This window comes from Podarcis tiliguerta (genome assembly GCF_965153285.1).
Source record: "Podarcis tiliguerta genome assembly, chromosome: 1".
NCBI classification, from domain to species: Eukaryota; Metazoa; Chordata; class Lepidosauria; order Squamata; family Lacertidae; genus Podarcis; species Podarcis tiliguerta.
This window is the reverse complement of record NC_139534.1, coordinates 14,154,019-14,166,961: the sequence shown is the minus strand read 5'-3', so window position 1 is coordinate 14,166,961 and position 12,943 is coordinate 14,154,019. Positions and strand designations below refer to the sequence as shown.

At 43.5% G+C, this 12,943-nt stretch overlaps 1 protein-coding gene across 1 annotated transcript in view; it reads right to left on the bottom strand.

Moving 5' to 3' along the window:
• Window positions 1-12,460, bottom strand: part of PGAP1 (post-GPI attachment to proteins inositol deacylase 1) — a 49,739-nt gene extending 37,279 nt beyond the window's left edge. The window contains exon 1 of the mRNA XM_083407476.1: window positions 12,195-12,460. Within this exon, the coding sequence (XP_083263602.1) occupies window positions 12,195-12,347 (153 nt within the window). The 5' untranslated portion in view covers window positions 12,348-12,460. The remainder of the gene's footprint in view (window positions 1-12,194) is intronic.
• Window positions 12,461-12,943: the final 483 nt, after the last annotated feature.

The window sequence follows — 12,943 nt, the reverse complement described above, 5'->3', positions numbered from 1 at the left end:
GTGAGCACGCCCCCCCAGATGTTGCGCCCGGTGCGGCCGGCCCCCCCTGCACCCCCCACGCTACGCCACTGGCCCTACTCTAGTGATACATCTGAGCACAATAAGTGCAGCATACCGAATATAAGCAATAAATTCTTATGGAGAAAGCCATAATTTGGGGGGGAATCCAAGCCTGAAAGATGTAAAAGTAAAGCAACTAAATTCTGTTCACCAATTGCACAGGTGATGCTGTGCATTGGCCCACCTGGCTTGCCAAACCAGGAGCTGCCAAGTCGGCTCTCAGGTTCTGTGCAGTTTACTTTCAGTTCTGCACTGCAATCAGGAAAGATGCTGCATGTTTTTGTTTCCTCCGTAACAGTTTTACGTTATGCATCTCGTTTTTGGCCTCCTTTCACGATGCTTTTTGGGTAAAAGCCCCATCTGCTTGGCATATGCACTACTCCTTCTTTATCTCTTAGCTTGTTTTTCAAATAAAATATTTAGTATCAGATGCGGAAGTAGCAGACATGGAAACCAAATGGGACAATCTGAAGCTTGCAATGGATTGTTTCTCTGAAAAAGGGCAGATGGGTAAGTTATTGTATCTGAAAGCCAATAAATATAGCCGAAGTACCATAGGGTTTTTGCTTCTTTTCTTTAGCTATCATTAAATTTATACCCCAGAATTTCAGGAATAGGAGCTCTCAGGGCACCTTCCAAAGTAATCAATACAATCAATAAAAAAGACATAAGTGGAAAAACAAAATCAGTTAGTCAAGGAGTGTTACACATTCCAATTAAAAATATCTAAGTAGTCAGGGAAAATAAGTTCTTTTCCAGGTCATGGAAAAATGTAAGGGCTTTCCAGAAGCAATGTGCCATTATATTTTAAAAGCCCTCTCTTTGGTCACTACCCATCACACTCCAGAAGATGAGGGCACCCAGAAGACAGACTCAGATAATCACCTTTGTTTGAGGTGGACCAATAAACACCTGGATCTTAGACACTGTAAGGCTTTAACAGGTTTAAGAGGTTCTAGCTAGAATTTCTTTAAAAGGTAGCAACTAAAGCTACAATCCTCACCCCACCTACTCTAGGAACAAACGCCACTTCTGAGAATATATGGTTAGGATTTCACTATAAGACAAGCAGCTTTCATATCTGTCCCACCCAAGGCTAAAACAGACATGTACAGCGAACATGCACCAGTATAGTACAAGAATTCCTGGTACAGTAAAGGAAGGAGACCTTATTTCCACTTCAAATCCTCTCAATGCATCTTAGCAGTTACTTAGATATTAGAGTAAGAACTGTGTTCTAAATACAGCAGTGTAACTGCTGCGGTTTGGTCATGTTTACAGATGGCAAGGACACGTGTGCGTATATACATATAACACATCCGTATGTGCAAGATCAGATCAGGAACAAAACAACAGCCTATGGATTAATCTTTCATTGGACAGTTACACTGATGTTCTAAACAATTTGATTTCTATGTTTTTTAGAGTAAACTTTTGCTACTTTTTATGATAGCGGTACCTATGGTTGAAATAAGAAAAAGGAATCAATTAGGCTGGGGTTTGCTTATTTGTGTGTGGTCTACCTTTTCGATTTGTTATAATCTTCGTGGTTAACCAATGTGTTTTAAATGCAAGAGGTGCTGTCAGGATATTTTAAGCCATAGCATGTGCTATATGCATAGCCGTCAACCGTCCCTTATTTGGTGGGAAAGTCCCTTATCCCAGCGCAGCGTCCCTCTGCTGTCCCTTTTTGATGATGTCCCTTAAATTGCCCGGGTTTCAAAGGAAGCAGCTCCTCTCCCTCTCTCCCTGCTGGCCAGGGAGGAGGGAGGCTCCAACTGTGTTGCTTGGCTGCATTGCTCACCCAATAAGCAGTCTAAGAATGACTGGGGGGTGGAGCTTGCATGCCTTGTGCCGATCAAATCAGCCATGTTGCCTGGGGACTCGCCTTTGCTCAGCACTTCCCAGCGGAGAGGTGATGGTGGTTTTCCTTGCTGCATCCCCTTTGCCAGGTTGCTGCGCTTGAGGCTTCGTTTGGCTGCTGGCTGGGCTTTCTGCCTTTGGCTCGGAGGGGCTCAGAAATTGAACATACATGTGCTCTGAAAATCCCTTATTTTGGCTGCTGGTCCCTTATTTTCGGCTGCTGGTCCCTTACTTTCAAATCTGTAAGATGACAGCTATGGTTATATGATCTTGAATGCACACTCTTGGTTAAGAACTATGGATCAGCTAGTCCAGCATTCTTTGTGAGAAACTCAGAAACTGGTCGGTGGCCAACCATTAGATTGTGCCTAATCTTCTGCCCACCTCTGGCTTAGATAACCTGTCGTGGCCTTGTAATTCTATCTTGAGTCTTAGGAGCCTAGCCAGATATAACTCATTTCTTCTGGCTAAAACGCTTATGTTACTCTTAACTCTCTGTAGAACATCTCAAGAATCACATTGCTTTTTCCCATGCAAACGTGTCCAGAAACTTACTTTGGAGTTCCTTCCTGAGGTCTCCCTGCAGTGGGAATTACAGTTGGCAGCTACCCAAGAAACCCCTCTCAGCTGTGACCCCTAAATTCTAGAATAGCTTCCAATGAGGGGTACACCTGGTTGGCCCTGTTACTGCTTGCCTTTAGGTGAACAGCAATTTCATTGACCTTTGTTAGAATTTTGTCATTAACTTGGGTGACTGCTGTTGCTAACATTTCAGTCTCTTTTAGCTTTGTTTTCTGTTCTATTTTACCACTTTGACTGGAAGCCTCCTTGAATATTTTTGTAGAAAGGTGGGGTAGAAAGGAGTACAGTGGTACCTCGGGTTAAGTACTTAATTCGTTCTGGAGGTCCGTTCTTAACCTGAAACTGTTCTTAACCTGAAGCACCACTTTAGCTAATGGGGCCTCCCGCTGCTGCCGCACCGCCGGAGCACGATTTCTGTTTTCATCCTGAAGCAAAGTTCTTAACCTGAGATACTATTTCTGGGTTAGCGGAGTCTGTAACCTGAAGCGTCTGTAACCTGAAGCGTATGTAACCCAAGGTACCACTGTATATGCTTAAATTCTCTACCAAATGAATCACTTTTCAGAAGCCGCAAAAGTATAAGCAGGGGCGGTTTAGTTTGGAAAGGTTTCTCAACCCTTTTGAATTTGTTCCTCACCTACAATTCTGCTATTTTCTAGGGATTGCTCCCCAGAATACAGAATACAGCCTGCTGCTGCATGTGATGCCCTGCAGAGCATTAACAGAAAGCTGTACAGGATCTTTCTGGCCTCATCCTAAACTAGCTATGAACAGCAGCTCTTTTTCTTCCCCGAATGAGTGAGAGTCCATTGGCAAGTGAGATACAATCAACTCAGGTCTTGGCTAGGAAGGAAGGCAGGAAGGAAGGTCTCACTGTCCCATGCCTCCCAAGGGGGCTTACTTTGTGAATCAATGGTTTAAAGCATAAGCTATGAACTGGAATCCCAGTTCAGCTATCAACTGAGTGCCTTGCCTAAGCTCACACAATTGTCTTCCAGACTCTACCCTTGTACGGAGAATATGTGCCTACCTTACAAAGTGATTAGCAAGATATGAAGCAGGTTTTTGCTTCACGAAACGGATAAGGATTAGCAAGTTATGAAACTTGAACAATATCTATGTGAATACTAATGATAATTTACCAATTAATGCAAAATAATAAATTTCAAACTATGAGTTTTTATTTGAGTATGGTCAGATTTGCTTAAAAGATACTGTACTGAATGTTAAGAATTGTCAGATTCAACTTACAATTATTCTGATGTAAATTAAATTAGACACTTCAGCTTTTGAGGTATCAGTAGTATTCCCCTTTCGTAGCACTGTGTATTTTTGTACAGCCTAATCACCTGAATGGTTTTGTTTAATGAAGATAAGCCCTCCAGCAATTAGCCTTTACAGTTATACCCTTGATATGAGATAAGCTTTATACTTTCAAAGCACTACAAAACAGGGGGGAGGTCCCAGCTTTAAAATAATGAGCAAAGTTTACCATTTATTTCATGCCACAAGATTAGAATGATTAAATAACCTGCTAAATCATAATCATAGAAAATGGAGAACAGCGGATAGACAAATGGATATATTTTTTCAAAAAAACAACAAACCAAGCTGTTCGGGGATGTGCAATAAGTAGCTAGGTACAGCGGCATAAAACAAAAGAAAATATTCCTGATTTAAGAATCTTTATATATCATAGAGCCAATTTACACATTCTTATGGGTGCCTACAAATATATTTGGGAGGGGGAATATGACTTATATGGGGGTGGTTGTTGTTTTTAGCTGAGGCCCTAAAAGGTGTCCTGAAGGTTTTGGGTATACCAGTAGATATATATTATGGCCCTAAATTGTGTTAATTAGATCCACTTTTAGATAGGATTGTTGAAGGGATGTATGGCTGAATCTGAATTGGTTGGTGTTTGGCATGCATTACATGGGACACAACAGGAATTTACCTGTGTTTGCAACACATTAAATATGAATTGGATAATCTATGTTCTGCTAGAGCTGAATTTACTCTGGTATTTTTGCACCACAGCTATTGGGAGAGTGGACAGAGGTAGGGTAAAATTTTGTCTTATTGCTTAAAGCAAAGAAAAAAGTCAGAATTTTATTCCTTTGATTATTGGTGGGTATAATATGGTATAGACAACATCAAAAGAAATAAATTTACATTTCCCAAAGTATTATTCTAAATTATAGAAGATTAAGGATCCTATGAGCTGTGAAGCTGAATTTTCTTCCCCTGCAGCTGCTTTTCCATCAGTTGTGAGATTTCTCAAAATGAAATTCTCACAAAACTACTACAGGTCAAAGAAATTAGGGATGTTACTTATGACTTCCGGGAAAGCCCCTGGAGAAGATGGTTATTCTGTACAAGACATATTTATATTTGTTAGACCCTAAGCTTCTCAGGTTTTAGGGGCTTTTGACTTAGATACTCGGCTAACCTCAATGTAGGATAGTCTTATTTCTGTTATTTCTGAGAACTTGCGATAGCATTCCAGCGCCCATGTGCTGAGCAGGACTTGCCCAGTAATCTCTTGGGGGGGGCAAGGCCCACTTGGTGTGCCAGCTCCAGAAGGTAAGGATGCTTGCGTGGGGGCGATTAGAGTATACATGGTTTTGCATATACAGCGGTGCCCCGCAAGACGAATGCCTCGCAAGACGGAAAACCCGCTAGACGAAAGGGTTTTCCGTTTTCAGAGGTGCTTCGCAGGACGAATTTGCTATGGGCTTGCTTCGCAAGACGAAAATGTCTTGAGATTCTGGATATTTTTTTCGCTCCCCACCCCCTTTTTCTAAGGCGCTAAACTGCTAATAGCCTTTTAGCAGCTAATCCGCTAATCCCTTAAGCCGCTAATAGCCGCTAAACCGCTAATAGTGCTAATCCGCTAATAGGGTTGCTTCGCAAGACGAAAAAACCGCTAGACGAAGAGACTCGTGGAACGGATTAATTTCGTCTTGCGAGGCACCACTGTACAGTGGTACCTCGGGTTAAGTACTGTAGCAGGAACCCCCCCCCCCATCATTCAGTTTGTACAAACTTCACACACTCACACTCTACATACGCTGCGCTGTTATAAATTCATAGAAAATCAACCATACATCGGATTTGCACTGTTCCACTTTTATTTTACTCCATGAAGGAAAGACTACAAAATGGGGAAGGTTTGATACAGTGCACCATAATCCCTTCACCATCCCAGCACATCCACAGGAGCCCTGCCGAGTTGCTATGCCAACCCTGATGGTCCTAGACAGAAGACAATCAAGATCACAAAGAACTTCCATATGGGAGTGGATTCAGCATGGACTGAACAGAACAAAGGACAATGATCAGATCTTCCCTCAGGGGGCAGGAAACTGCGACTACCTTTTGTCTTCAGAAAATGACTCATGGTGAGGGGGAGAAGGGAACCAGCCAGGTGACAGGACACTCAGGTTACCACCACAACTCCTCCCTCAACCCCTCCTTTCTGTAATGTATGCATGATGTTTCTGGGGGTGGGCTTGACCTACAGGATGGGAATTTCAAAAGTTTTTATAAGGTCTTGCACACCATTTTTCTGTGTCTTTTCCTCTCTCCTGCAAGTGAGGGGAACACCCTGTTGCAACAGTTCAATAAAGGCCAAGCCTACAGGCTGCTGTTTTGCTCCAAGTTATCCTGGTTGGTGTCTTTGTTTTTGTCCAAGGGAGCCCTCAGATTTTTCCGGTAACGGTACTTAATTCGTTCCAGAGGTCCGTTCTTAACCTGAAACTGTTCTTAACCTGAAGCACCACTTTAGCTAATGGGGCCTCCTGCTGCTGCCGCGCTGCCGCTGCACGATTTCTGTTCTCATCCTGAAGCAAAGTTCTTAACTTGAGGTACTATTTCTGGGTTGGCGGATTCTGTAACCCGTAAGCATATGTAACCTGAAGCGTATGTAACCCGAGGTACCACTGTACACGGTTTTGCATATACATGCCATTGCTACACAATATGTGATCCTATTGCACACCTAAAAGAAGTTGTAACTATTTTCCCCCCTCCAACCCAACCACTGCGCTCAGCAAAATCACAGCAATGTGAAAGTTAAGGATCAGCCCTTTCTATATTAAAACAGCTGTTATCTTTTGCTTTATTTCAGTACATCCACTATTTGAAGGGTTTTAGGAATGCAGAGATACGCTTAAACCATCAGATAACCAGTCCCCGCTCCCCTCCACTTCCAACACGCAGCAAATACTGTATTTATAGTTGGCACTCCCACACCCATTGCACATGAAACCTAGCTATTATTGCACTGAATATCCTGAGGATAAAACAGATTTCAACACCCAAATTGCAACCCAAGTCAGGTGCAGAAAACTGTGTGGGTGTCCTTTCTCAAGCCTATTAAAATTCTCATGGTTCTCCATACTCTATGCTGAAGCTGGTTCCCTGTCCCCGAATCCTTATTGAAACAGAGGTATGTAAGCAGACAGAATGGAAACCTTACGCACATCTGAGAAACAATCAGCACTCCAGAATAAACTGGCGGCTGAAATATAAGTAAAATGGGTGACCTCTTGTGCCTAATATGACCCAATTAGTAGAAGATTGCTGTGGAGGAGAAAATGTTGGCAGGTTTAGCTTTTCTCGTGCTTGCCATGTTATGCAATAACAAGTTGCAAAATTCTCTCCTTTCAGAGTGCTATCCTCTGCAGCAACTGTCTCCATTGGGTAGATCTTGGTCCACAAATGGGAGCATGATCTTACCTACAACAGGTCAGATTGCTAGCACCACAGCCATTTCCTGAAGACTGAAGGGGGAAAGGCCGGCAGAAAGAGTGACTGGGAGAGATGGGCTGATCTAGATATTAATGAACGATGGTCTTGTTTCCACATAACGGAAAGCCAGGATTTTTGAGACAGAACAGCACGCTAATTCAGGATGCCTGATGGCTTGTGATTTGCTCCTCTGCTGGAGCAAGCAACAAGATGTTCGAACCAGAATCACAGTTTGCTTCTCCCTAACAAAACGCAAGAGGAAGTCGACACGAAGGCTGCTCACTTGCTAACCATTGTCTGCTAGGGAGAAACAAAGCACAATCTCAGTTTGTGTGTAACACCAAGTCAACGCTTCGTAGCTCACTGCTCCTGCCTGCACTAAAGAAAGGAAGAAAGAGCAAAACAGAAGCAATCAAGGAGATAGCACTTAGCACACAGCTGATAAGCCATTAACTGTAGTTTATCACTGTGTGCAAACTGGCACAATATTTTACCATGGCTTTGTATCATAATTTATAGACCACTCTACATTATACAATGGGACGCGGGTGGCGCTGTGGGTTAAACCACAGAGGCTAGGACTTGCCGATCAGAAGGTCGGCGGTTCGAATCCCCGCGACGGGGTGAGCTCCCATTGCTCGGTCCCTGCTCCTGCCAACCTAGCAGTTCGAAAGCACGTCAAAGTGCAAGTAGATAAATAGGTAGCGCTCTGGCGGGAAGGTAAACGGCGTTTCCGTGCACTGCTCTGGTTCGCCAGAAGCGGCTTAGTCATGCTGGCCACATGACCCGGAAGCTGTACGCCAGCTCCCTCGGCCAATAAAGCGAAATGAGCGCCGCAACCCCAGAGTCGGTCACGACTGGACCTAATGGTCAGGGGTCCCTTTACCTTTACATTATACAATGGCTACCAGCCAGGCAGCTACGTTCTACCTTCACTGTCAGAGGCAATATAACTCTGTATACCAAGTTGCTGGGAATCACAAGTGGGGAGAGTGCTGTTACACTTAGCTTCCGCTTACAGACTTCTCAGAGGCATCCGTTTGGCTGCTTGTGAGAACAGGAAGCAAGACTAGATGGGTGTGGGGCCTGAAAGAAGTCTTCAACAAACATTGAAAACCTAGCCATATTGGGGCTGCTTCAATTCTAAATGAAAGAGAATGCCAGGGGGCGCAACAGACGTGCCACGCTTTGTCAAGAAGCTGCCGCAGAGAAAAACCCGGCAGCAGCATTTTGTACGAGCTGCGTCTTCTGCACCAAATTCAAGTGCAGCCCCACATATTATAATAATCAGGTCTAGAGTTTACCCATGTACGTACTCTGTCCAGCAACACTCATAAAATGGCCTATCAGCCAAAGCTGGTAAAAGGCACTCCAAGAAACTTGAGTCTACAGTGACAATGCTGGATCAAGGAGCACCCTTCAAGCAAGGCACCTGTTACTTCAGAGGAAGTGCAGGTAACTGACCAATTTCCCAAACCTGGAATCCACTCACCCACCGGGGGGGGGGGGGCTTGTCTAAATATGATTCAGTTTCAGTTTGTTGGCTCTCATCCAGTCCAATATGGGTCCAGACCCTGGTTCAGGACCTGCACAGCACCTCCAGATTCAGATATCGCAGAGTTGTGTGTCATTAGTGTACAGACAACACTGTGCTTCAAATTTCCTAAGTGGCTTCATGTAGTTGTTAAATAGCAATGCCGTGCAGCACTAACCATCAGTAGAAGATCTTAGGATGCAACTGGGTGTGAAAAGATGTGATCGTTTTGAAGGATGCAACTGGGTGTGAAAAGATGTGATCGTTTTGAGCGATCCCAGCACTGGAAAAGCTTGTTGTACCAGAAGCAGAATGCTGGAGTACACTCTGGGAGCAAAGAATATGCTTTTAGCAACATTCATACCTTTAAGAACCCTGCGCCCTCATAATCGAAGAAGCTACAAAGGGGTAAATGCAGCATTCAGTTTCTGGTTGGAGAGATGGCAGGGTTCAATAAAACCTTGGAGACATGTTGTCTGGGAACTGTGGCAGGTAGAGCCTGCTGTCTTTCAACAGACAGAAGCAATTTGTTGGAAACAACTCCGTGTGTTGAACAACCTTGGAACAGGTTGCACAGGTGAATTTTGGTTTAAAACCGTCCAAAGTACACTCCAAACAGAGTAGATGGACACACACTTGTGTGCAAAATGTGAAGGCCCCATTTATGTTTACTTTGAAGTACCACCGAGTTCAATGAAACTTACAAGCAAGAGCTTTCAGGGATGCAGCTTTGCAGTGCAATTTGAAACACCCTTTGAAGAAAATCCCTAACACACCCATGAATGTGGTGGATGGTTGGTGGAAAGACCATGAGTGAGACACAAGGAAGGGAAGATCTCCCAGGATGAGAGACTGGGAGGGTCCACCACTTTCTGGATCCAAACTACAAGAAAGAAGATTCCACCTAAACATTAGGAAGAACTTCCTGACAGTAAGAGCTGTTCGACAGTGGAATTTGCTGCCAAGGAGTGTGGTGGAGTCTCCTTCTTTGGAGGTCTTTAAGCAGAGGCTTGACAACCATATGTCAGGAGTGCTCTGATGGTGTTTCCTGCTTGGCAGGGGGTTGGACTCGATGGCCCTTGTGGTCTCTTCCAACTCTATGATTCTATGATTCTGTACGTGACATTGGTTAACAGCTACCTTTGAGAGAGAACTCTGTTTTCTCTTTCTTACTTGGTTCTTGTTTTAATTTTAGATTAGTTTCTTTTATATTATTGTATTATGAAAAAGCTTTAATAAAATATTATGAAGAAGAAGAAGAAGAGGAAAATCTCGGCAGGTTTAGCACCCCGGAATCAAGACTGGCAAGCATGTTTAGGACTCCAACGTGAATGTGTGTTTCGGTCTGAGATCCAACACATGCATCCTAGGGAGGAAGTCCCCACTGAAATCAATGGAGCCCACTTCTGAACAGCCATGTCTGGGATTGTGGCAACTGAGACCACACCAAATCAAGGAGAGGATATATTGGAAGTGAGGAATTAAAAGAAAGTTGTGCCACAAAAATGCAAGAAGGTTAATATACAGCCAGTAGCATCTTAGTACTTCTCATGATAAGAATCAAAGAACTGTAGAGTTGGAAGGAAGCCCAAGGATCATCTAGTCCAACCCCCTGAATCTCAATGCAGGAATCTCAACTAGCAAGAATAATGGAATTGAATGAAAATCACCCTGGTGGGCTGTGACTTGAACTGGCTATCTTTTGAATGTTAGAAGTATATTGGAATGAAGTTACACGGTTTTAGCAGAAGGCTTATTAAGAATGATATGAACATTAAGTGTTAATGCGTTAAATTGGGAAATTGAAAATTAAATTGTATTATGATAAATTAAAGATTAAATTGAAGAAGAGGGAAAGGATTTGTTGAATTAGATAACTTGAACTAGAATACAAAAAAGGGAGGTGCGAGGAAGTCGAGGAAATAAGCTAATGAAAGATGTGGATATAAAATTTGGATGTGTGTTTTTATTTTTGTTTCTTTTTTTATGTTGTATTGTTTTTATTTCAGTTTCTATTGTGGATGTATTGTTTGTTGAATTTATGTATTGCTTTTTTCTTTTTCTTTTGTTTATTTTTCATTGTCTTTCTTGTTATAAGTATAAAATACCCAATAAAAATCTTATTAAAAAAAATAAAAAATGAACTGGCTATCTTTTGCCTGCCTTCAAATTATCTTGTAGACTATACGTGGTAACTAAATCTGCATGTGTTGACCTTTATGCAACATGTGAGGAACTCAAGATATGCCTGAATGCCTTTCAGGACATGAGGCTGGAACCAGACTTGTACCAAGGTCACCAGAGCTCATCAAGAAGGGTCCCCTGTTATATTTCAGTTAGGTCCATCTTTATACCTATGCTATGATCTGCAGAGATAAACCATACAATAACTTCAGATTGACACACCCACCCACCCACACCCCTGTTCACAGTTCCCTTTGATGTTATTGAACATGATTCGTGTTCCTTGCACAAAAATGCAAGAAGGTTGATATACAGACAGTGGCATCTTAGTACTTCTCATAATTATAAGAATAATAATAGGAAAGGCACACAAAAAAAATGGAAAAACGGTCATGCATAGACAGTGGAGTCTTAGGGCTTCTCACAATAATAATAGGAAAGGCATGCCAAAAAACTGGAAAAAAAGTTGATGAACAGACAGTGGCATCTTAGTACTACCACTACAACTAATAATAATAATAATAGGAAAGGGACACCAAAAAAATGGGAAAAGGTTGATTTACAGACAGTGGGATCTTAGTGCTAATAATAATAATAATAATAATAATAATAGGAAAGGCACACCAAAAAATGGAAACAAAAGTTGATATACATACAGTGACATCTTAGTGCTTCTCAAAATCCGAATAATAAGGTGTGCCCCCTAAATGCAGGAAGGTTGGTATACAGACAGTGGCATCATAGTACGTACTTCTCTCAGACGAACAGAGAGGGAAGTGCATGCTTACAAATCTATTATTATTATTATTATTATTATTATTATTATTATCCAGCTCACTCTGGGCTGGCTTACAGTACATATGCGAACATAGTAAATCATCAAACATTAAAAAGCTCCCGACACAGGGGGGGGGGCTGCCTTCTAAAAAGTCATACCGTTTCTTTTGCCCAGTTCTCCGCCCCAGAGTGGCTGGGGAAACCCAGCCAGATGGGCGGGCGGGGTCTAAATAACAAAATCATTATTATTCTTATTATTATGATTGAAGCAGGGGGGTGGAAGGCGTCAACCGAGGTCCTGCCTCTCCCCCCCCCCCGCCCTGAAACCGTCCAGTGTCTTGTTCCTGGCGAAGCACCGGCCGCCCTTTCTGAGAAAGCGACCCCCCCCCACCAACCCCGCTAACCGGCCCCGCCGGTCCCTCTCCGACCGGCCCCTCACCAAATACTCGGGGTACTCGAACATGTAGGTCATGCTGCACCGGTTCTCCTCGTACTGGAAGAGCACGTCCCGGACGCCCAGCAGGACCAGCGCCGCCAGAGCCCCGTAGAAGACCGCCGCGGCTCCGGGGACCTTGCCCGCCTCCAGCCACATGCCGCCCGCCGCGTCTCCGCTCGCCGGGTCTCCCTCCGCTTCCTTCCCCAGCTTCGCCTCACTGGTCTACACACAGACGCCCCGCGTGGGGGCGGGGCAAAGCTCGTGGGGGCGGGGCCAGGGGCGGGGCCGGCTTCGAAGCGTAAAGGGGAAGGGCGGGAAGGTGGGCCCATCGCCATGTTTGGAAGGTCGGATGAGGGCCGGCTTAGGCGCCATGTTGGGATTCCCGGAGGGCGGGCAATACTTGGGGCGGGGGGGGGGAGAGTTTCTTGGCAGGGTCAGCGCTTATATATTCCGCCAGCATAAGAAGAGAATAGTAATAGTTCCTTTTTTCTTTTTCTTTTTTAAAAATTATCTCTATTGCATTTTAAAAAGAATTACAAAGAAAGCATAAATTAAACATTACACCCAAACATCCGAAAATGAAAATGAAAAAAATGAGAGGGGGGAAAAGAAAATTGATAAATAATAAGTTTAAACGAAAAACGAAAAGGAATTAGTCAAGTACATAAAATTGTTCAAAGGACACAAACACTAATTTGAATGTTCTATACAGCAGGTTCTCAGAAAGAAATACATTTTCAATCCTTCTTTTC